The sequence below is a fragment of the Gobius niger genome (genome assembly GCF_951799975.1).
Source record: "Gobius niger genome assembly, chromosome: 4".
Classification (NCBI taxonomy): domain Eukaryota; kingdom Metazoa; phylum Chordata; class Actinopteri; order Gobiiformes; family Gobiidae; genus Gobius; species Gobius niger.
In genome coordinates, this window is record NC_136855.1 from 24621342 (window position 1) to 24647809 (window position 26468).

The 26468-nt window shown below is 40.8% G+C and overlaps 1 protein-coding gene across 2 annotated transcripts in view; it reads left to right on the forward strand.

Moving 5' to 3' along the window:
- The window catches only part of mdga1 (MAM domain containing glycosylphosphatidylinositol anchor 1), a 151610-nt gene that overhangs the window by 36522 nt on the left and 88620 nt on the right, over positions 1–26468 (forward strand). For both annotated transcript variants that reach the window (XM_079555928.1, XM_079555929.1), the window contains exon 3: positions 9442–9581. In XM_079555928.1, the coding sequence (XP_079412054.1) occupies positions 9442–9581 (140 nt within the window). The remainder of the gene's footprint in view (positions 1–9441; positions 9582–26468) is intronic.

Consider the following 26468-nt stretch of genomic DNA (forward strand, 5'->3'; position numbering starts at 1 on the left):
CACGGTGTGCATTGCCGACTGCTTGGCTGTGGTTTCCAAGGATATGTTGTGCGCACACCGGAGTCCCAGGTGCTCTGCCACACACACATACAAACGAACAGGGTTTTCTCTCTTTTGTTCATACAGACTGTGGCCGTGTCAAGTGTTCCAAGTTATGCTGCTCTGAAGGAGTGTTTGAGCTTGTACTTGTGCTGACAATAAAGCTGCAGGTTAAGATCACAGCTAAAAATGGAAAGTTGACTTCTTCTTGACTCTGTAGAGATGTGGATGTTGTGGAGTGCATACCAGAGCATAGAGCAGATTTTTCCCAAGAGATCTTATCAATTATTATTGTGTCGGAGATGACCCTTGGTTCAGTTTGACTATAAACATTCAGCTCATCTCAGACCTGCACTTGTCCTGAGTTTCCTTGTGATATCCACATCAGCATCAGTGCGTGTAATCAGACAGACTACAGCACAAAGCCCTCCTTGTCTCTCATCATCGCATCCATGCAGCCTGAATATAAAAGAAGACTCTCACTCACCGTATGCCACACCTGAGGTGCTTTGGACGGCATGAGCTGTAAAGAGAGAGAAGTGAGAAGTGAAATTGCACATACCACCTCTCGGAGTTTGAATTATGACTGATACAAATAATGTACAAAAACCTTGAACTTCATGATGAGACTTCGAAACAACCAGGGTTTCACGTTTTGTTCAGACTAAAACAAATTCAAATACATTGTCACAGTCTGACCTTGTTTCTAAATAAGGTGATTCAAACAGTCTCAAACATTTATTGTGATATTTCTTCAACCAAAGCAGTATTTGATGTCCAGTCAGTGTGGTCACGTTAAACTAAATGCTACAAAAAAAGCAACGATTAGACAGTTCACTCCAAGCAAAGAACAAAACAGACCCTATTGACAGTAAAACAGTTTAACTTTACCCATTCTTAGACACATACCACTGCATGCATAAGTATGGCCCCCCTTTAACTTTTCCACATTTTGCCATATTGTATAGACCATAAACATAAATATATTGAATTGAAATTGTATGTGAAAGACACACAATCATGAAGTGAAATGAAATGAATACATAATTTAGATTTTTTTTTTTTTAGAAAAACAAACAAAACAAAACTGAAAAGTGTGATGTGCAAAAGTACAGGCCCCCTTTCCTTTTAGTGCAAACAATTGCCTTCAGACGTTGCCTGATGATTTCTGAATGATCAATGATGTTTAGTCTGCCTGTGTGTAATCTAATGTCAGTTCAAATACAGCTGCTCTGTGATGGTCTCAGAGGTCTGTTTAGAGACTATTGTGGAGCACACGGCATCATCAAGTCCAAAAACACACCAGACAGGTCCAGGATAAAGTTATTGAGAAGTATAAAGCTGGGTTAGGTTATGAAAAAATTTCCAAAGCTTTGAACACCTCTCAAAGTACAGTTAAATACACCATCCAGGAATGGAAAGAGTATGACATCACTGCAAACTTACCAAGACCCGGCCGTCCTCCTAAACTTACTGACCGAACAAGGACAGCTCTGACCACAGCTGTTACCAAGAAGCCTATGATGACCCTGGATGAACTGCAGAGAGCTACAGCTCAGGTGGGGGAAACTGTCCACAGAACAACTATTAGTTGTACACTGCACAAATCTGGCCTTTATGGTGAGAATTGAATATAAAATTGTATTTCACTTCATGATTGTGTGTGTATCTTTCACATAAAATATTAATTAAATATATGTATGTTTATGGTCCATAGTATGGCAAAATGTTGAAAGTTAATGTCTGAGTGCTGTCTCCCTTTTTGCAGAAGGAACTCAAAGTTACGGTCAAAGTTCAACAATAAATCCAGGCTGATTTCCACTGTATCAAATATAAAAAATAATATAATACCAAATATGACAAAGTCTATAATTGGAACAGACTGTGCTGTTACAAGATGTCAGAGGAGTGAAAGTCACAGAGAAGACCAAGTGCACAGTCCACTGGAGCAGGCAGAATGAGGGGAGAAAAGCTGACGAAAACAAACTTTTCCATCAAGCTTAAACTTTAAATTTACTATGCACATTTCATTAAAGTCCACATATCCACACCTTTCTTCTCCCTATACTGTGCCCTTCAAAACTCCACAAAGCTTTGAACACAGATATTATTTCTGGGCTTTAATGACAGTATTCTTTATTCCATTTTTTAATCTTTTGCCACAGAAATCTCGACCCAACATTGATATTATTATTTTTTTTATCTTTACGTGCCCCCACCCCTCCCCCCTCCTCTCATTAACTGGGACCTGAGTCGTGGGTGCAGTTTGACATGCTCGCTTGTAATTGGGCTGGTGTAACAAAGCACTCTTGTTGTTAAGTCTATTAGGAGGACATTAGTGTGCATGCAAATCAGGGGGCCTTCTTCTTCTTTTTTTTCTTTTTTTACAATTTCTTTTCCTTATTACCATTTAACTCTGCCTCAAGCAAGTAACACTGAGTAGCTCTACACCAGAATGAAATTAGAGCAACGCCGAAACGAAACACGTGTAAGTTTATTGCTGCTTTTTTTTTATTCCGTCAAAACACATTGTGATATCCTGCCTTTAGTATTTATTCAATCATTCCAGGAAGTGACACCGCAATTCCATCTTGATTGCAGTCGAAAGGTTACACAGCGGTTATTTCTTTTCCAAAAAAGGAAAAAAAAAAAAAAATCCTGCCATGTAATGCTGAGGTCAAAAGTTAAATCAATACTCGGGACATGTTTTTGATATCTGGAGCTCCTATCAAGCTAAAATGAAACGAATGGGGTCGCGACATGCACCATTTGATCTCCTCAGTCCTGTCTGCTGCCGCACAAACTCCTGATAAATCTCAGAGGGGATAAAGTCATCTGAGTTTGGTCATAAAGCAGAGGCCGTGTGTGTGCGTGTGTGTGTGTACGTCAGGGTCAACACTTCCCTCTATTGCAGTTAATCGGTAAAGTCGGATTTTGTTTTGCTTTTGTCCTGAGTTTTTTTTTGTTTTATGTTGAGTTGGTGGAAGCAGGGGCGGAGCCGAAGCTATATGTCCTCTTGTGAATGAAGTGGATTGAGACAAGGCCCATCAGCATGCATGAGCCGCACTGATAAAGTAACTACGCATATCAATCATGTGGGGATGTGAGTGGATGTTCGGGACGGGATTCCTGGACTGTATATGGAGAAGTCCTGTGGATACAAACCGAGCGAGCCACAGTGTGACACGTGCGACGTTATACCACAGGAATCACACGCATGACGACGACCAGCACTCTGTCAAACTATCAGTGCATTTTGACGCTCGCTCCTCGTGTCTCGTCATTAGTTCTGGAGAGAGATGCCCTGTCTCCGGAACAAAAACAAACATGGCGGGCGGTGACAAATCAATTAATCAGTCTGGGCATTTGCCGATAGTTATGTTTCACTTACGACTAATGCTCATCGAATGTTTCAGAAAGTTTCCAATAATGCATAGACAACACTTTCAATCAGCATCCTCGCGCGCCGCGGTGATCAATGGATTGTCACAGTCAGATAGATTGGTGTCCGGGCAGCGGCGGCTATGAGTGATGAGGAGGCTTTAGACGAGCGGGAGAAATGGGGCTCTGAGCAGGACACGACGCTTTTGAGAGGAGGTGCGCAGACATATTTCTCCCACGGGTTCTGCCAAGATTTTTACAAGTCATTAATTTTATTAAAACATTCTGCATTCAATACTTCTTGCACAGTTATTATACACTGAAACATCAAATAGATATTCATGTTATGCTGTGCAATGGATATATATTTTGAGTCATTCCTTTTATTATGGATTTTATTGAACCAAAAATACATGTCTTTCTAAAGGCTAATTCCATTTTAGTTTCTCACTGTTGGAATTGTGAAAATCTGTACATTTCCTTGAAAAGGGATGATCATCATCCCCGTGTGATTGCATCAGTAACGACACATGGGATCAATATTGGCTTTGACTCAAGAAAATCATGACCGTCTCGACTTAATTTTCACCGACTTAATCTCAGTATATGGACAGACAAGTTAAAAGCTTGGAACCTCTCAAAGTCGTTCCATTAGTTTTACATTTTAAAAACGGATTTCTAATCACCGTGCTTAGCAGCACTCATTGCCATTGCCAGCTTTAACTAATCAAAGCAGGGCCAGATCGGGTCACTTAATGTGGCTAAGCTTTAAGAATTATTGCACTAGGATCACTATGATGATCACACCTGGAATGTTGGATGTTGCCTTCATTGTCTAGTGAAAGAGTCCTGACAATTTTCACACCCAAACCCCAAATATTATATCAGTGCTGAGGCAAGACACTACAGGTGAAAAATAAAAAAGAATAGAGATATCAATTTAAAGCGTTTCCTGTTTGCCATGAAAAAATAAATAAATGAAATGCCCCTAGAGGCCATAAGCGCAACCGCCGGTGTTGTAGCATGTTGCGTTTATTTACTCATTATTTGTCCGTGAGAGTAAATATGCTGCCAGAAAAGACAAAGGGAGAGAGGGATATTGTACATCCAATTAGACAATGGAGATCATTTTTTTTCACTCAAACCTGGCTGTAAATACTGTGTAAGTGGTGCTAGCCCACTGTTGGCTTTGCCCGTTAGCCTGTTAGCTTCTTATTCGTGATTCTATTAGTGTATATTAGTGTGCTGACCCGTGACAGGAAAGTTGCCAGAGACACCAGGGGGAGAGGACAGACCCCCTATCATCCTATTAACACTTGTATTACCCCCAGAGGGACTACGGAAAGGATTTAATAAGGTAAACAAGTTACTTATTGCTGTAACATTGAATCAGGCCAGGAAATAGGAAAAAATCCTCTGAGAAGTCTTCAAAATGTTGTGATATACAACACTGGGAAATATGGTGTTTGTGGGCGCTACTGCTGTCGCTACAATGTGAGAAAAATGCATTATTAAAGAACGGCCCTTGAAGTTGTTACAATTTCTCATATATCGTAGAAAAGGTTAAATCCTCAAATGGACTGGGTTTTGGCAAAGTTGAGTACGTTTTGCTTCAAGTCACAGAAGCATCATCCTTGCTCTTTCGGTCATAAAAGACTAATAATACCAAGACTGGAGCGGTCAACTTTACCAAAACGAACCTTTTCTACGATGGATACTCCCTGGATGAATGAGAGCCTTCACAAACAATTTCCCATATAAATCTAAAGAGAAACAATGAATCCGTGCTGTAATTAAATGAATTAAAAGTTACCATAATACACTTGGCACATACCAGTGAAAACGGCTCAACATTTCATTTTCCTTCTTGACGGTCCAGTATAAATAGTGCATTTCCGCTGCTTATTTGCATGTGCTTTGCTTACCTTTGTTGTCGTTGTTGTTGCTGGTGGGATTCTCCTGGCTCCTGGCTGGGCATACTCCCTCTGAAGCGTAATAACTCGAAAACTGTTGCGTTGTTTGCATCATTCATTGGTTTTGCTTCTCTTTGCTGTTGCTTAAACCCACCTTCCTCCCCAATGGCTAACTGTCAGTCAAGGGCAATTTGCTGCTATATAACCCTTTCTTTTTGCAAAAATCCCTGAGTTTTGCTCCCCCCCCTCGTAATACCACTTTTCTACTTGACCTGTTTACTGACTTGATAATTCCCACTTGCCCTTTTTGACACTTTTGCTACATTTACCTTACTTTGAATCTGCTTGTCTGTGGCATTTCTCTCTATCTCTCACTCCCTCACACACACACATACACATTCATGGTTTGGATCTTGGTTCTTCCTTTTTGCTTTCTTCTACCCCCTCACTGCTCTCTGCCTCAGTTGCGCAGACAGTAGAAGGAGCACACGGCGCCTGAGGCAAGAGCAGGCAGAGAAGGCGCACGGTCCGACCTCCCCCTCCCCGGAGACCCAAACTAATGCAGACACGCCAATAAGCTGTAAGCACACAATTATTCACCATTTATATCAGCTCTCTGTCTCCACGAGTTAGCGCCACACACCTCTGGATATGCTGTGCTACACACTCCGCTCTTAGTGGGGAAGGGGATTCTGGAGGCTGCTGTGAGGGCAATATAGAAAAGAGGTCTTACCTTTATGTAAGCAATAAATTTCCCTACGGGGGACAAATTTCCCTACGGGGACAATAAAGTATACAAACAATATTGTTGCTATAGAGAGGCACCAATCCAGCTGTTTTGCTACCGATACCGATACTGGGGTTTGAGTATCTGTCGATATCCGATATTTACCGATACCAAGAGACTTTCTTAAAAGTGGCTTTCTTTGAGTGAAGCATTTAATTGACTCTTTTCTCCATTTTAAGATCAATAAAGTCATATTTTATTGTCATGATGATCAATGATCAATTATATCTATTGATAAACTCTTGGATAAACATTTAACAGGGATCACCGGACTTTTCTTTGCTAATTATCCTGGGTATATGACTGGCTTCAGGTCACATTAATATAAACAACTCACATGAAGTGATCTGATCATTCCAAATATGCTAGATCAGATATTTCTTAGTTTAAAAGTGTTAAAATTCAGTATTTTCCTCCCCCTACATGTTCCAGCAAGTGTGTAGAATAAGCCCAGACATATTCACCACAACTGCCTCTAAAATCCTGCAATGTCACTCAAAAAGGTGTTAATTCGGGTCCAAAGGGCTGTCAGGCATAATACCTGCAGTCACGTGTAAGACCTGGGGTGGCAGTAGTGAGTATAAAAATGACCAACTTGCATCTAGTCCCTTTGAACTAAAATACAAACACATGGCTTCAGCTGTGGTTATTTTATTGTATTTGGCTTCTTTAGGTATTTCTATCATAGTTTCTGACCCAGCCTTGATTAGTTTTTGTGCGCATTGGCATGCATCTGCTAGCTTTAGCATGCTATCTGCTAGCTTTAGCATGCTATTGCTAGCGCAGCATTTTGTGCGGCAATCAAAAATACATTTGCGGAGGTTAAAACTAAACCAGCGATTGAATTCTACAGCACGTCCATATTCACTTACATGTAGGCGGTAAAAGTTGTGTTTTTAAGGTGTTGAGAGCCAAAACTGGTATCGCTTCATTATCAGATATTTGTAGCCAATACTCGATATCGCATTTTTTCCAGTACCGGCTCCGATATCCGATAGCAGTATCGGATGGGTGCATCCCTATTTGTCGCACACAGCTGAAGCTTTGCCATGGCATTGTTTTGATGATCTTATGTCACAAGATTGATTTCTGGCCAGCGTTGCAATAATTTTTCACCAACATCTTGCATTGATGATGCAACAATCCTGGCATTGTCATCATGGAACAGGTTTGTGTGATCAGGAAAGATTAAAAGTCAGTTGATGAAATAGCCTGGCTATTCAGTATATACTGTAAATGGTCAGCCGGAATCAATATTTGGCCTCATTATGTTCAAAATTCAGGTGGTGACTTTTTGTGGGGTCTGCCAGTGAGTGTGGCACACCATATAAAATAATTTTATATAATTCCTTGTGAGGCAGGAAAGTCCCCAGAATTGAAGGATGCTTATGTGTGTGTTGACAGCGTTGTGTGGCTGCGTGTGTGTTTGCTGTTTTGGAACGATATTAATACTCAATGATTAAGTGCGCTGTTCCACAATACGTGAAAACAAAACAAAACATCAAACTGAGCAACGACATCTAAAGAAGTAAATCAGTTTCAACACTTTTAACGACTCTTCTGACAAATGTGCTTTATATGCATATTATTGTTTTTTTAGATGCTTTTATAGTGTGTTTGCATATTTTCTTGTCACCTCCCACATCCGCGATTTCCTTTTCCCCCTTTGCCCTGTCTCTTAGAAGAGGACACAAGGAACTCAAACTCACAAATGGAAGTGGACAGGCGCAGTCCGCATCCCAATACCTGGAGCTATTTAACACTTGTCCCACATAACGAAACATACCGAGACACAATCACATCCCTTTTCCTCCGTTTTGACATGTATTTTCAGTGATAGACCTTGCTTGGCGCCGCAGTGTGTGTCCAAGTCACAGGTTATGTGGCATCCCACTTTCTCTCTCTGTTTGGGGAAACACTTTTAGAACATGGATGTGGTTGTGCTGTAAATCAATGCTAATCGCATTACTGTGCAGGAGGTGTGTTGCACACGCATCTCTTGGATGGAGCAGCAGGTCAAGCCCTCTTGAGTCTTGTGTCTACAAGGGGTCAATAGTGTTCGTGCTCTTCAGATATCTCCAATCTTTGTATGTATTTGGAACGATTATGTTAAACTGTTGTCATGGATGCTTCATTTGTTTCAGCATACCTTATCTTTTTGATTTTTTCTGCAGTATGAATTTTTTTCTTATTTTTTAATTAATGCCTAGCCCCTTTAATGTAATATACTTTAATTATACTGTGACATTCCAGTGTCCTTTATTGGACCATTTCTGCTGGAAATTGAAAAGCCTCCACAGTGTGTGCATAGTAAATGTAAGACATTTTGTTCTGTGACATCAAGTACAGTATGACTGAACATTCAACCTTTAAAAGCACCAGAGTAGATTTGAAAAAACTTGTAATTACAAGTTCACCCGGTGTGGGAGATTCACACTTGACAACAGTGGCTTTGGCCCCCTGATAATCACATGATGATTTCTCCACAATAATGACTTGAGCATAAACTTTTAGCTACTGCCCCAATGCATTTTGAACTGTTACAATACCTGCGTTCAGCATTCATTATTCTAAATGCGTGCCTGCGTGGTCTGTAATTTTTCACAAATTGCTTCTCTTATAATATATATACATACATAGTGCCAAAATAAACTTATGCTAATAAAATAAAATAAAACAGTCAATTTTGCTTTTCTAAGATATGCATTTCCTAATCAACCAGTGTTTGATTTGTAAGTCAGTAGTTACGTGAACACTTTTGGATTGCTTTGATGGTTTGGTGGAAGAGACCGAAACAGTTACGGAACATCCAATTAAACCCTTCTCAAACCTTTGCCAGATTGTTCGAAATGTAGTTCCTGGATCCTTTATCTTAAAAAAACATAAAGATGAGGAATCATGCACTGATCACAATCCAATTATAAAACTGTGTAATGCTAGTCAATATGACTAAACTGTTTCCAAATGTTGCTTTCGTCAGGCTGTAACTTTGACCTCATGTCCCGAGGTGAGCCTGAGGTGAGCCCTGTGGCATTATTCTTTCTTTGTGAGTGGCTCGATTTCCCAAACACAGAAAGGGATCCTGTGGCAGATGATGTCAGATGAGGACATAGAGGTGCTCAGGTATCTCTGTGCCAGGAACGTATTGCATCATCTATTTGGAGCAATACAGTCAAACATTTACTGTATTCAGTGTGATGTGGAGACTGTGGGCTAAATGATGCAAACCATGTGATGTTACCTGGAGAACAGCCTTAATAAATATGTAATTTATTCTGACCTCTCTGGTCTGTCCTCACGGCTACCTGTGCTGTGTTTCAGCCCCTGCCAATGCCCAGATCGTGCACTCAGGCGCAGCGTGTAACGTCAAGGATGATAACATCAGTGAGAGGATCTACACCATCAAAGAAGGAGACACACTAGTGCTGCAGTGCATAGTGAAAGGACACCCGCGACCACAGGTAAGCTCAGAGCCTGCTTTTGCCATGCACCGACGCACAGCAACATGAGGAAAAAGCAGCCCGATTTTAAGCACTGTCACATGTGGGAGTGACTTTGAAGAGAAATCAGGCTGTTTTCATTCTAATATCACGGGTAAGGGTAAAAAGATAATGATCAATATTAATGGTTGTTTGTGTGATGAAGGAAGGGAAATGGATTAGCAAGAAGATGCATTTGGTTGTGATGATCCTACAACAATACATGAAGATGGTTCTTATTTTGAAAATATCAGTCGGCAAAACAACACACTAGTCGGCCGAATCCGGAGATAGAGCTTTTGTCTTCATTAGGGGGTGTCTGAAATACATTATCCAAACTGCAAAATATTGGCCCTAGACGATTCCTTCCAAATTGGCCCAGATGGCTCTAGGATTTTTTAAGTTAATATAAATCATCTTCATTTGTAACCTCAATAATACACATTTTGGTTGAGGGAGGCTCACCAAAAGGTTCATTAAAGCTGTTGTGTCATTGGGCACCTCACAGGCCAATGTTAGTGAGGGATATACAACAGGAACCATATGTTTACATATACTTCATAAAAAGACACATTTGCATTTTTTTCTCACTGTCTGACATGAAACCAGAATTAACTTTTAATTTTTTTTAGGTCAATTAGAGAAGAGAGAGATAGAGGGATAGCATTTTCAACATAATCTTTAGTTATGTTCTACAAAGTCAACATACGCTAGCATTACTATGCCTTTAAATGATTTGGGAAAGCCCAGATTAAGATGTCATGACCTTGGAAGAACAAGTCTCTTTCATCCTTGGGTGCAATTTCAAGACACTTTCAAGACAGTGGTTCAAACAATGATAGAAATGTCCAGCCATCATACAGATCAGAAAGAAGTTCTCTGTCCCAGGGGTAAACGTGCTGTGTCTGAAATGTGAACATCAACCCAAGAACAAATGCAAAATACCAGGTGAAGATGCTGAACCTGGTAAAAGTTTTTTATCATCCAGAGTGAAACAAGTACTGTACCAACATGGGCTGAGAGGGAACTCAGGATGAAGCTCATACTCCAAAAGAAACAAAAAAGGCAGATTGGAGTTTGCAAATAAAAAAGTATAAAGACTAAAGACTAAAATAAACATAATGACCATTGTCACATTTGGAGGAAAAAGGGGGAATCTTTCCAGCCTGAGAACACCATCCCAACTGTGACATACAGGGGTGGCAGCATCATGCTGTGGGGTTGTTTTGCTGTGGGAGGGACTGATGCACACAAATAGATAACATCATGAAGAAAGAACACTATGTGGAAATATTGGAGCAACATCTCAAGACATCAGCCATGATCTCAATCCAGTTGAAAATGTATGGGCAGAGCTGAAAAGGCATGTGTACACAAGGCTACTACAAATGTGGCACAGTTACAACAGTTCTGTTTGGATGAATGGACCAGAATACCTGCAAAATATTGTGAGAAACTTGTGGAAGGAAATCCAAAATATTTCTCCCAAGTTAAACAGTTTAAAGGCAATGTATGTAAACTTTTGGCTTTGTAAAATTGCTAAAAACATACAAGTTAATTCTGGTTTCATGTCAGACAGTGAGAAAAAAAGCAAATTTGTCTATTTATAAAGTGTACGTAAACACTGTAGGTGGATGAGGATTGGTGCTTATTGGCAGCCACATTTCGGCCTGTCAGCCCCAGGACAGCTGTGAATACGAGAGTGTGTGAAAAGAATGAATGAATAATGGATTGCAGTAGCACTGTCAAAATCACTGACCTGTTTCAAGCCTGGATAAATGTGTTAAAGTATGTGTTTGAGCTTGAACTATGTGTATATTTGTGACATTTTGTGACATTGTGTTTATTTGTTTATGCCAAGCGTCTTATTTGTGTCTTGGAACATGTGGCGAGTCTCAAGTTAGCAATAAATAATTTTCCTCATTATAGCTCATACATTAGAACCAGAATCAACAGGGATTAAAGTTGTCAAAAAAAGACAAGAATAAACAGAAATACTTCACCGCTGCTGAGCACTCCTTTATTCCTGATGTGTCTAGATGAGAGAGGCTCCCACAGACTTTGTGCTGCGGTTGCCAGATAGCGCCTCTGCGTTTACCACTCTCTCACATACATCGCAGAGCCGCAGGTCTTGTCACACGGCTGGTGCTGTTATAATGCATGAACACCTCTGTAAATTTGACACAAAGACGTGTTACTCTCAGATGCACATCACAGAAACAGAGAAGACTTGAGGCGAGGTTTGCACGTCGTATGTTTGGTCCTGGGCCGTGAGCTGTTTTGTTCACAGGTCGTTAGTTCTGTTTGTGGTTCATTTCACTGCTCTGTTTCCGTCCCGTTCTGACTTTTTTCAATGTAGTTTAATTTTTAAAAAGGTTTAGCAATATGTCTTTATAAACAATTTGTAAATCATTGTATGCTTGAAGATATTTGGTTAAACTTGAGCTTGTAATTACAGTGGGAAGGAAAAGTAAGTACACCGTTTGGAATTCCTTTCTTTTTCTGCCTAAATTGGTCACTAAATGTGGTCTATTAAAATCATAAGAATGACAGAACAGTGTCTGCCTAAAGTAATACCACCCAACCATTTACATGTTATCATATTTTTATTGGCCATAACATGTAAACACTCACAGGACAGGGAGGAGTAAGTAAGTACACCGTCTGAATCTCGCTGAACTGCAGCAGTTTTGTAAAGAGGAATGGTCCAAGATTCATTTTGGTCGCTGTGAACGTCTAATCTGCAACTACAGAAAAGCAGTTATTGCTGAAAAAGGAGGATCAGCAGCTATTTAATACAGGGGTTCACTTACTTAATCCATGCATGTTGTGAATGTTTTTTCTGCAAAATATGTGTGAAACTTGTGAATTAATTTTTCCATAGATGATAGCACATTGTCCAGGCCCTGAGGTAACAAAACAGCCCCACACCATGATGCTCCTGCTCCATACTTCACTGTGGGGATAAGGTTTTGATGTTGATGTGCTGTTCCATTTTTCCTCCACACTTGACATTGTGTGTTCCTCCCAGACTATTCAACTTTGGGTTAATCAGTCCATGGTATATTTTGCCAGTAGCATAGTACTCAGTCTCTATTCTCAAAAACTCTGTTACTCTCTTTCTGATGTTTTCAGCTCAAAGTGCCTCCTCTACAAATTATTTCTTACTATTAGCCGGCAAATGTTGTTCAAAGCTTTATTTAGTCTTCTCCACTCCCTGGATGCCAGCAGAGGACAAGCTCGGGCGCTTTGTATGAATTATTATTATTTACTTTCCTGAATACCGTAAGGCAACAAAGTGTTCACATCATAATGTTGCATCTTTAACCTCTTAACTCCCACCTGAACCGAGCACATTTTCTCCAGTTTGGCTAAGCTTATTGAAAAAAGCGGCAAAATAGTGACAAAAACGAGGAAGAAAACAGAACAAAAGAGCGACAAAAGAGTGATTATTATGAAAAAGTGGCACAAACATGATGGAAAAGTGATGAAAAGGTGTTGAAAAAAGTGTTGAAAAAATGACTAAAAATTGCAACTAAAAAGCCACAGGAGAGTGACAAAAATGTGACAAGCGCGAGGTAAATTCATCCATTTAGCTGAGTTTTGTAGGTCTTAGCCTTCAGATGAGGTGTTACTCTGGCCTGTTAGTCTGTGTGCTTTTAGATTTGGGTAACGCTGAACGGGAGAAAATGCACTTGGTTAAGGTGGGGGTAAAGAAAAATGAATCACAACATTAAAGCTGATCATTATTGACGGGAGAATTTGTGTGCACAGTTAAAGAAATGCTGGAAAACAGATGCGTGGTTTCCTGGCCTGAACTCCTCGCTCCTGTGTCTCTTGTGTTTGTCCGTCTGATGTAAAATGAACTGAGGAGCTTGACAGCGTGCGCGTGCATTGTTGTGTGTGTGCGGCTGCGGAGAAGTGTGAAGTGAGAAAAGCAGTGTTCGTGGTGGGTGCATGTCCACTGGCATCATGTCAACATGAATAAAACAGAGCGTCTGGAGCCCTGAGGTCTATGACTATATTGGCAATTGTTTTTTTACTTCTGTTTTTGTACAAGCACTTCTCAAGCAAAGATAAGTCATTAAAGCTAATGCCCTGACCTTATTAAAATCGGGAATGGGCCTATAATGCTTTCCTCAGTCGTCAACATTTGCATCGCTTCTTTAATTCACTGTCCACTCACAGAAAACATTATATTGTCTCATCATAAAGCCAAGATATAGTTACACTTTCCTCTTTTTATTAGCAGAAATACACAGACTGCAAAGACAAGACACAGACGGTGCATATAACACAAAAGAAAAATATGAAATAAGTAATCTCCCCTTGCACAGTGCTATCCACAAGTCTAATTTACCTGTAGCTCTGGGGGGAAATGATAATAAAACAAGTTAATTCTCCTTTCGATGTCCAATGCTTGCTTGCTCTGTGGCAGCGAATTTGACATCATGATAAGACCGAAATAATTGCGCAGAACGTACACAAATAGCTTACAGCGCGTCGGGCCACATATACCGCCTGTCCTATATGTGTGTGTTCATGTACACAGTGAGAGGTGTCAGGAGCCGGCAAAACAAGACAAATCCACTGGAGCACACGCGGCAAGAGAGAGTGCTCCTCTTGGGTCTGCACAGAGGAGCACTGCAGCTCAGTCTTACATGGATATACAGTGACAGCAAAATATGGCTTCAAGTAAATCCAACATTATTCATGGAACATTTATGGAAACCAACAAGATGGTTTTCCTCATTTGGTAGTTTTCAGAAGGAAAACAAGATAGCAGGGTTTAGGGCAGTTCAAGAATGAATCTGTATCGATTTCATGTTTGAAAGAGAATGCATGATTTCTACTGGTTACAGGGTGGAGCAGCACTGAATAAGAAAGTCAAAAAGCTTCTTCATGAAAACTAAACTATTACATTCTATACTTCGAAATCTATGGTAATATAACCACACTATGAGAAGCACAAACAGAAAAGTAACTAGAAAAATAAGGATATGATGTTGTTCCTGAGCAATTATAGATGCAATACCTACACCTCAGACCAGCAAGTCTCAACCAAATATTTAACCTCTTAAAGGAACAGGCCACCGTTTCTCCGTACTGAGATATGTTCTTACCTGAGCTTAGACGAGTTCATACGAACCTGTCTGGTCTTTGTACGTGCCCCGTGGAAGAGCTTGGTTGCTTCTAACTTCACCCCGTTTGGAGCTATAGGAATATGCTGGGAGAGGCCAAATGCTGACAACATCTTTGGTCTTTTTGCGTGACTGAGGCCACACAGTTCTTCCATACTGTGATATGTTCATACCTGAGCTTAGACACCCTCACCTGTCCCGCACCATGTAAACCCAAACGTGTGCAGACAGAGATTGCACATGTTTGAAGCAGCAGATGCAGCAACAGTTAGCGGCTAACACAGAGTTTAGCATTATCACAGAAGTTTATAAAAAGATCGTAAACTGACAAACATCTGACCGACCTGCTCTGATGCAGCTGAAATCCTCATGAAATGTCCGTTTGTTTAATAATCCAACATCTACAGGGAGCCGTTGGATTTTTTGCCTCCTTGTGATTAAAAAGCAAAGCAGGCACCGGAGGCTGAGGCGTTCAAGGGTTGCGGGAGAAAAAAAGCAAGTGTAATGTTCTAAAAAATGCAAAAAACAGCTTCGTGCTGTAACGCTAAATTTGAAAGCTAACACGTACAAAATTAATCAAAACTTCTTTCTTGAGTTTTGTCAAGTGGGGGTTAGAGGTTAATGAAGCAGCGATTTCATAAGTGGCATACTATCAAATCAATTGCTTGATCATTTCTTCCGTGGTTGGACAGCCCCTTTTTGCAGAAGAAAAAGACTAAATGGATAAATAGAAATATGAATTCTGATTGCTGTAGTTTGAAGACCCTGATAAGACGTTTTCCAATATAATCAGTCCAGTATTGAACGACGCACTGCACTTCATATAACTTCAGAGCAGGAGTGAGGTGGGAGTGGGCTGTGACCTCTGTGTGTGAGCATATGCAGCTCTGTGCAGCGGTGCGCTCTGGTCTCTTTGGGAGGACAGAGTTTCCATCGCGCTCCATGGCAGTATTGATAACCCGATCTGAGTTGCCCACATCTCGCCTTCACTCTCCACTTCTTGCACATACATACCTGCTTTCTGTCATTCGGGCTGTTCGCAAGGGCAAAGTGTCGAGGCAGCTTTGAAAACTACAGATGTTTGTTAATCAACCTTTTAACCCCCACCTGAACCGAGCACATTTTCTCAAGTTCAGTTTTACCCAAATCTAAGACTCTTATATTTTCAGAAACTTTCTTTGTAAGCACGAAGCCAGCTTAGTAAATGTGTGCGTCCACATGGGTTGACTCAGGTCTGTGAAAACGGCGCAATTCATCTTCCAGGCCTGTGTGAGGCACTGTGACGCTAACATAGATAATAGAACAAGATGTGCAGTGAACTTATGTGGAATGTACACAGTGAAAATGAAATTGATTCAAGGATTTACGATCTACAGAAGAGATGAGGAGTTAATTCTTCAGAAGTAATGGGACTAAAGCAGAAAAACCTGTCAGTGACTTTTACTGTCAGTCCAAAAACACAGACTGACTCGGCCATGTTTTTTTACTTGTCACCTGTGGCTTGTGGACTGCAGTGGAGCAAAGAGGAGCGGAGTAAAACCATCATAGATCCATGAGTAAAAGTCATTATAAGGTCAGTAGATTATGGATCACAGACACCACTCTGGTGCTGTGATGTCATTGTTTTAGCAAAAGTTGCAGACAACAAAGGCGTAAACAGCGTTTTGAGATCTTTCCTCTCTGGGACCTAGTTTGGAAAATGTTTGTTTACAGACCCCCAAAATGCCGGGCTCGTATGGACGATACACTGGATTGATAAAATATCTTTGTGTTTGGTCCTCAGCTTGACTTCGTATGGACAGGGCCTTAAAGCTTCTCGACTGGAGCCTCTATGCCAAAGTAACGCCTCACTTGAAAGCTAACTGCTAACTTTCTGGTTTTTGTATTTTTTTTTTTGTCGTGTTTTAGGTTTTATTAGTCACTAGCTGAGACCCGGCCTTCGGCCAGGCCTCGCTAGGCTCCACATTTGATATTCTGAGATTATGAGTGATTACAAAGAAATGTCCAACCCGTCACACAGTTCAGCTGTAGAGCAGTGGTTCCCAACCCAGTTCAAAAACTATGGCCACTACAAATGTGTAAAATAATGAATGCAAAAAATAATGTCAAACAAATTGCAATTGGAGTGTTTGATGCAGCCGTACTCCTTTCTTATAAACTACAACGACAATATGTTGGCTAAACTCAGGGAATAGAATTCAAGAGACAGTGGGATAATTATGGATAAATATTAAGGGTTCAGCTCTAACGGTTTGGTTCACGGTGCAGGACCCGTGGTTTGGTGCATCACGGTAGTGTACAATCAAAAAAATAATAAGTAGGTTTTGAAATGAAATAGCCTTTAGATTGATTGATTGATTGTTGTTAGACAGTATTTATAACCTTACAATAAAATTGGCAATGCTTTCAAAGCTGCTTTAGAATAAAATGTACCTCTGGGCTCACAATACGTGAAAGCAAAATAGAAAACAAATGGTCCAGCAGCAAAGTAAAAAAAAAGAAAAAAACTACGCAGTGCAGGCCATGCGCTCGTTAAGGGGTAGTTTCATTTTCGCTTTTACTCACACGGAGGATAAATCAGTCGGAGCAGCGCGTTTGATTGGAGCCTCGTGTTTGAGCAGGTTTTGGGCAATGTTTTGCGTGTACTTTTTTTTGGAGACGGAATGTGGCCAGGATTGGATCTTACGCATTTGTCTGCGTCTCTGACATAACGCAGCACTGGATCCATAATGAACCACAGCCTCGGTCACTGCAGGAGAAACTTAAACAAAGACACGCAGATGTGTTTTGGAGGATGTATCTGTACCTGTGCGGAGCGTCTACAGCTGCAGTTTAGGGTGAGTGACGATGGCACACATCGGCCTGTTTGGATGCGCGCGCGCACACATACACGCGCACACACGCACGCACACACACGCGCGCACGCACGCGCACACACCGCCCTGTTTGGATGCACGCGCGCACACATTCACGCACGGACGCACACACGCACACACACACCCAAACGCGCGCGCACGCGCACACACACACACACACACACATCGCCCTGTTTGGATGCGCGCACACGCACGGCAGTCAGATCTCGTGCACTCGCGTTGTTGTGACGGCGGATCAGCCCCCAGCACCAACCACGCACAAACTCACGACTGTCGCCAGGCTTCCTGGTGTTCCCAAACGGTCTCCCATCCCAGTCCTAACCAGGCCCGTCCCTGCTTAGCTTCAAAGTCGGTATGGGAAATAAACATGGCGGCGCCCAGGCGGCGGCCATTGAGATTGCGTTTTCTATTATAGATGTTTTAGTCATTTTTGTTGCTTTTTTTTTTTTTTTTTAGGCGCTCTTTTGTTGCTTTTTTTTGATGACTTTTTTTGGTTGTATTTTCATCCTTGTTTTCATCGCTGTTTTGACATTTGGTTCAAGAAGCTTTTAGATTTAGGTAATGACAAACGTCGTGCTCGGTATTCAGGTTCAGGGTTAAGGGTCTTGCTCAAGGAATCATTTGAGGAATCAAATCCATTTAATAGTGCACTTTTCTGTTTTGTGATGTTTCTGTTGTTGAAGAGAATGGGACAGTAGGACAGTGGTTAGAGCGTTATCCAACGGTTTTGGAAGTTTGCAGGTTCATATTGGCACGGTGTTGCGTGTACAACCTGGCATATTGTGATTACATGCATGTATACTCAAAAAGTAAAACTGATTTATGGTGCTGTGTATTTGGAAGAGTGCCCGGTCTCTAACAAAACACAGAATATTCACTTGTTAGTCCTTAGATAGAAGAGCTGAATGCAGAAAAAAAAAATACATTGTGTTGGCTGTGATTCCATTTACTCCTTCATAGCCGATTCTGATGAAGTTTTGATGAAATTGTGCCAGTTTAACAAAGTTTGAAACATTGTGCTCATTTGAGTCTTGTAATATATTCCGTTTCGGAGACAAACTGAACTTTGTCTTTTTTTTTTTTCCTCCACGCTGTCAGAGAAGTTACTATTGGCCTGGAGGTGTTGGCTTGCACTCTGGAGGTTTAGTCTTCTGCCTGCCGACTTATTATTTATACATGTACTCCAGTTTGGCACCAATGTCCTCATAACCCTCCCCGCTACCCGTCGCACAAAACAACACAAGCCCAGGCGGTGGTTTTATTATATTTATTGAAACACGCCCACTGCAATGAGTCTTAACAATTTTTTTTTTTTTTTAAATCACATGCTCATATTTTATTAAACCGCATAAGCTGTTTCGTAGCACAATCTTTCATCTGTGTCTAGTTTGTGAGCATTGGAAGTGAGTTGTCCTACATTTTGATGGGTGTATTTAAGATCATAGGAATTTCATGCATGAGTTTTGAATGGCAGACGTTTTTCTCCCCCCTCTTTGCGTTTTCTTGGAGGCCTAGATTGACACCAAAAACCTTTATAGTGTTTGTTACTTTTTAATTTAATGTCTCAAAAGTTTAATCTGTGCCTCCCTCACCAATTTATCCCTGTGAAGCCAGACACATAAATAACTGCTTTAGCCAAGATGTCTGACTGAGGATTTGGTCGATCCCTTATAAAGACTGATTGTTTACCTTTGGCTGCTCTGATTGGATTGGGAGAAGCTCTGACACTGACTCATCTATAGGAATATATAACCATTTTCTTCCTTGTAAATCTTTTCTTATGCTGCCCCTATGCTTTTTTTTTCCTGGACATATTATTTATGTTTCCTTTGAAGCAAATTAAAACGTTACAGACAATTGTACAATCTTATCCTGTGAAATAGATTATCCGGACAAGAAATCTCAAGATCTTATTTCAAGATGCAACAAGCAGCCTTGTGGAGTTTTCTTGTTCTCCCCGTGTCTGGATAGGTTTCCTCTGGTACTCTGGTTTCCCCAACCTCCAGAAACATTCTGGGAGGAGTTACAGCAGCTCAGGTTGAAATATCTGATTTACTCATTACTTCATTATGCAGTTGTATAATAACAAGTAAAGCACTTAACCTTTGACAAATAGAGTAGACATTTTCCCAGTGAGGGCAGTAAAGTGTGCTGTCAAGCTATTCATTATTCTGCCTTTCCTGAGTTGCCACACCATTTATCAGCATTCACACTTTCTTATCCAGTTTTGCAGGATTTAAAATGTTATTATAATAAAGAATAAGAGTTAAAAAGTAATCAATAATATTGAGCGTGAAGAACCAGAGTGTTTTGGCCCCAGACCTTCAGACTTCCCTTTAATTGAATGCAGTTGTTTGGCCTAATTCTGTTTTTCCCACCATCTAAATTTGCTTCCGTGGTCCTGGCATGGGATTGGTGGACACTATAGGGAGTCCTGGCTGGTGATTGGTATTTGGATCTGAAGCTCAGTGATTGGTGGGGCAGCTCTACACCTGGCCATCTCATTGAAGCCACCTGTGCCAGCCACTCCTAAAAGGTCACACTTGGCATCATTCGGGGCTGCTGGCCTTTGGGGCCAGTCTGAGGCTGCGTCCGAAACCATCAAATTATAGCCTCTATGTCCTAACCTAGCTTCTGATCCTTAACCTTTCATTGGGTCAACTGTTAGATCTTTATGCAGTTAGTGAACTTTTGTTTCAGCAGTATTAGCCCAATTTGACCGTCCTTACCCAGGGGAAGGGGAAGGGACATCACCAACAGCTGATGTTCTTCTTCTTCTTTCTTTTGGCTGACGACAGGCAAACAGAAGCGCATGCCGCCACCTACTGTATTGCATATGCAACAACATAGTGTCCAAATAATACATTGAAGGAGGAAAAAAAAAGAAAATCCAGATGGATGAGCCATCACATTTCCCTTTAGCCTCATTTTATCTCAACAGCTGTTTCTTAAAGCTACAGTATGCAAATTAGCCATGCAGCTTAAGTTTCTACTAAATTAAATCAAATGCACAAAAGCACAAACTACCTTCATTTAAGCCATTTACCGTCACAACAGTGACATGTGACTGTGCTGTGATGACTCTAACAGGTATTTTGTCACTTTTATAAAGTTTGGCTTGTGCAATCTTATTTCATTTTTTTTTTTATTAAATATGCGCCTGTCAATCAACAGTGGTTGCGCATGAATCACTTGAGGGTGGGGCCGAGGGGGGTGGGGGGATTGGCGGCGCAGTGGCATATGGGATGGCACATAGCTCCTAATCACCGGTTAGATAGCACCAGCGGTCCCTATGCTAAAGTGGCTAGGATAGTTAGCATCGATGCTCCTTTTCCTAACTCCTTCCTAACTGACAGCCCAATTCGGAGGCTTCTTGTCATGGCGGATGCTGACGCACATCCGATTTGGCATAAGACCTCTTACCAATCTGCTCGTTTCGGAGGGGGCCTGAGTTCTGCGTCTCCTCGTTACTTCTGTCTTCAGATACACTTTTTTTCAATTAAGTTGTGTCTCCTGTGTGTGTTTTTCTGTGTCACACGTTTTGTTTTAGGCCTATGTGACACACTGTGTTTTGAAACACTTGTTAGTTTTTAAGCAATTGATTTAGTTCATTTCAGCAACTTTGTTTTGTGCACATTTTGGTTTCCGTAAGTTTATTAAACTTCATTTTACTTGTCAATTTGTATACATTGTAAATATCCCCCTTTGTTTGAGTATTTTGCTGCCCCTTTGTTAAATTTACCTTTTAACATTACTTTTAAAAAAAAAATTAAATTACAACTTTATTTAACCTTTTACATCTTGGTCTTTTGTTACGTCCCTCCACCCTGGCAGAGCTGGGTTGTAACAAAGAGGTACAACCTTACTGCGGTAATTAAGTTTTATATTAGCACTGCATCACACCCCACTACTTCTACAACACAAAACCTGCTGCTTCACTGCAGTGAATACAACTTTTGCTAATAAAACTAATAAGTACCATCAAAGTAAGCAACTTATTTCAGACACATATTCGATTGAAAATTTCCGTGTTCGGGGAGAAAGCAGTGAGACAGAACATCTGTGGCAAACACACTCTATGTGATGAGTGATTTTCTTTTTTTTTTTTGCATCTGCAAAGGAAATGTGAAGTTTCCAAAAGCAGCCTTTCAAATAGGCATTAGCAAAGCAAAGGTATAAAAGTGCCAGAGGTCACTTGGAAGGAGTTTGTATAGGATCTTTTCAAGTTTACTCAGGAACAGTGGGCTTTTAGTTAACAAAGCTCTCCCTTGTTCCAAACAAGCACACACATTCAGCCACACACGCTCCAACTCCTGCAAGAACACAATAGGGGAGTAAATGGTTTTTCTGAAAGTGATTCCTACCTCCTTATTATTTATTCATGGCTCTGCTGGTCATTGCAACCTTGAGACCAGTTTGTGCGTGATGAATTCCATTGGAGAGAGCCGTACAAGGGAAAAGTAAAGAGCCCGGGCCCCGAGTGGGAGGGGGGAGAGATGAGAGCTGCGGTCTGGAATATGGTTTTGGATTTCCGTCCTTGAGGGGTGAGTGGATCGATCGATGGCCGGGGCTGAGAGAGAGAGCGAGGCCGATCGGGTGGCGGTGGCTTGGATGCAAACAAGGTCACGCTTTTGACCCCTCTCCACCTGTAATATGGACACGAGTGTATAAAAGACCATGCAGGAGACTGGCAAGAGGCGTCCATCTCTGAGCTAAACAGTTTGTCGTCCCCAGCCCCCCCAAAAGAGTTTCCCTGCAGATAATCAAACTTGGCAGAGGATTGAAGGCAGCACAGCAGGGAGGATAAAAATAGCTAAAGAGGACATGATAAAGGAGAGGAGACAGGGACATATGTTGATGGAGGAATCCGAGAAGCACATCCAGCATCTGCTTTATGCATTTTAGACAAGAGATTTAACCTTGACTGTGTGGTGAAGTCAAAGCATAATGAAGGAATGGAGCCAATAACTTAGAACCACAGTGGTCGATTGAAAGGATTACGATTGTATTGTATGTTTTGTTGACCGTGATTATACAAGCAAGTATAGTTTACATCCAAGTACAGCAGTAGCTGGAGGGAAGGACGACTTCTTTAAAAGGTGTTTAATGTTTTCCACTTAATTCCGTCCGTTTCAGAGCGATCGCTTGTCCAACACTTGCATTTTGTGTCACTTCTGCTCAAACGCAGAGCACTATACACAAAATACTTAGAGAATGGGTTTCTTTTTTCCGCAATATTCTGTCCTTGAACGCTCAAGACGCACCAAAGGGGAAACGGCAGGAAAACAAAATCTAACAAGAACATATAGCAAAACAAAAGGACTCAATATTATTAAAGGACTGTATGACTGTATATTGGGCAATACTGGCGGAGTGTCTCGGGAGTGTCTGCTGCCGTGGTAACGCAAGGAGGGAAACGGTCTATAAATAATACTGTACATTTGAAAAGATCTAATAAAGTGATTACACTTTGTATTGCTGCATGGAGATTTTAGCCAAATATTTTTGCTTTGATTATGTATAATGACACAATAATTATATGAGGCTTTAAAAAGGATCTCACCAAAAAGAAAAAGACAAAAAAATACTGTGTAGAGTATCATTAATCTCTGATTTAATCTCTGAACTATGTCAAAAAAAATAATATCTGAAAGCCAAATAATGTCCAAAAGCTACAACTGCGCCATGATTTTATTTTGCAGTTAAATCAACATCACAAATCATTCTTGATTGCTCCACAGCAATCAGAAATCTTCAAAGTCTGCATATCTGAAATGAGAGAGACCACTTTGGTGGAATAAAATTGCACTTAATGTTCACCACGGCTTAAATAGCAATTCACTTGCAGAAAATGTGCAGCCGCAAAACAAATTTGATTATGTTGGTTTTCTCTTCCTCACCAATCAGCAGATGACATCATCTGTTGTCTAAAGAGGCGGCTCGAATTGCCCACACTATTCACTTTCACTACCTTGTGCTAGTTAGCCTCTCCCGATTAACACATCCACTGTGTGTTTATGGTAGGCCTGACACTGCAGGTGACAAAATGACGACCCTCTTATTTGGATTTAAAATGGACTGGCAATAGATTAACATTATCTGAACTAAACAAAAAGACAAAAAAATCAAGTAGAGGGGTCTATTTGGCCAGAACAACAATAAACATTGTTAAAGCTAATTCCAATCACGACAATATTGTAGTCCTTAAGGCTGATGACTTCCTCCTGTAACTCTATCAGCGGCCTGCTCTTATATTACACAGACAGAAGAGTGATAAAGGCATTCATATTGTATGACAAGGTTAGGGAGAGGGATGGCGGCTTCAATATCAATGAGTCAGTTTTATTGAACTTTCCCTGTGTGATCTCTGTTCTGACGGCTGCACGAGGCTGCACTCTTGAGAAAGAAAAACAGGTCAGTGACAACGCTGCTTCAGCTCCAATACAGTCGAAATTCAAATCAGCTCAAGACTGCTGTATGCACGCGAAAGATAATTGCATTTAAAATTAATATCAGAACTGTAGGATTTGCACATTTCTGCCACCGTCAAAGAGGCAGTCTTTCTCGCCTCGCTCTGGATAAAAAATAGTGACGATGGCTTACACTTGTACTGTGCTTTACAAGCCTGAGTTGACAAGCTTCTCAAAGTGCTACTGTGCAATTTTCCAGAGGCAGACTGACAGAAGTGATGCCGCCGATATATGCCACAACATTCACTCAGGAGATGCCGGGGAAGTGTCTTGCCCAATAGTGCTACAACAGTCTGCACCTGCTGGAGCCGATGCAACAGTCAAAACCATCTATGAGCTTTTTCTAAATATCCATAGATGTATCTCCAATAACAGCCAATATGAATTTGACTTCTGACATTGAAATTCATTGTTTATGTAAAATAATTCCTCATTTTGATCTTCATCTCTCTTCCTTGTTTTGAATTTGTGAGGATAGATATACTGTTGTGAGCATTTATAATTATAAATGTCAACTTGCTGTCATTAATCTTTCCCGCTGTCCCCTGAAATATTATTTTCCGTAGAAGAGCTCATGACCTATTCCTTTCACTCCAGCGCGCTTGAACCCGTGTGACCCGGCGTACGGAGCAGACCTGTGTTAATGATTGAAATGCTTTTACATGTGTGCCCACTTTTTTGTCTTCTTCTGCTGCATAATTGATAGCCCCATCTGTTCTCAAACTGACAGATAATTACAAGGCTATTTCCGAGCAAAACGCAATCTACTGTATGTCATCCGCTCCCCGTTCATTCAATCATATTTTGTTTGTGCAGAAATGTAATATTTTTAATGGGTTTTGTTTGGCTCTGTGGTTTCGGCAGTGTGTTGCGTTCGGGGCGCCTCTGCATTGTGTATACCACCGAGAGCTGCGTGTCGGTGCCAAGTACTATTCACTGATAACAGGATTACCATCTTAAGCCTATTCACAGTAAGTGAGGCATTTGGATGGGTAAAAAAAATGGTATAACATTTGCTTCACATCAAGAACAGGGGGAGAAGAATTTGAGAACAATGTTTATAAGGGATACAAAATAACCAGACTCCCCTGAATGCAACACTGAAAAAATTAGACAACCAGGAAGTCACGAAAAAACATCAGATACATGTAGGGCTGTACGATGTTGGTAAAAAAAAAACAATAATCATGATTATTTTCCCCTTTATTGATTGATCTCGATTTAAGTAGAAAAGACGGTTCAGACTCTTACAATTTACTGTTAAAAGTCCAGCTAATTCACTCTTTTTTCAGCTGCAGCCTCAAAAATCCACATGGTCCAAACACAGTGATGTCCTGGTCATTTGGCAGCTCTTCCTGTGTTTGTTTTGCCCATTAGACGAGTTTGTAGCTGATTTTACACTTAAATTCACCAGATCCTCTTCTATTGCTCTTGCATGCACCTTCCTATATGTTTGTTTGTTTGTTTGTTTGTTCGAGTATTCCCTGGGCTTGACCTGACAAGCGCAGCAGCATCGGCCAAGGATTGGCCAATTATCCTGTCGAATAAAGACACACGATTATTGAGATCGGCCTTTATTAAAATCACGATTATATTAAAATTAGATTAAAGGAATAGGCCACCGTTTTTGCATATTGGGATATGTTCTGAGCTTAGACGAGTTGATGCGTACCTGTCTGGTCTTTATGCGTGAGCTCAGTCACAGAAAAACACCAAACATGTTGTTAGCATTTAGCCTCTCCTCCTCTCCTCATGGACCCAAATGGGGGGGGGGGCCTTAGAAGAGACCAAGCTCTAATGGCAAATAGGGAAAAAAGGCGAAAGAGGGAAAAAGTTATGTAAGTATAGTTGCACAAAATTAAATGATTTCTAAGCGGATAAAAAGGGGCACTATATTGTAAGGCGTGATAATACCTTAGGAGCACTTCGACTTTATTGTGGGGATGTCGAAGTGCTCCTACAGTAAACCAGGTAAGAAAATATCTCAGTATGGAAAACTGGTGGCCTATTCCTTTAATTGTCCAGCCTTACATTATCATTATTATTTTTATTTGGTGCGTAACACCAGATTAAATCATTTATTTTGTTACATGCACAATTAAGACAGTAAAGATATGCAATAAACTACATGTGCAATGCGGCATTTTAAATTATTCTTTATATTTAATATAGGCCATTCTTTTTCAGATAGTTCCTTAGAGATCTGAGCTTCTCACCGGAGGCCCCTAGCACTAAAAGATCTAATCTTTCACAACATTATGTCATATTTTTCTCATTAATCTGAATCACAAATAGTAAATCAATTTGTATCCTTCAGTCATTGAATGCATCAGAAGTCCAAAAACATGTATGATCATATTTACATGCAAAGCCACACATGCA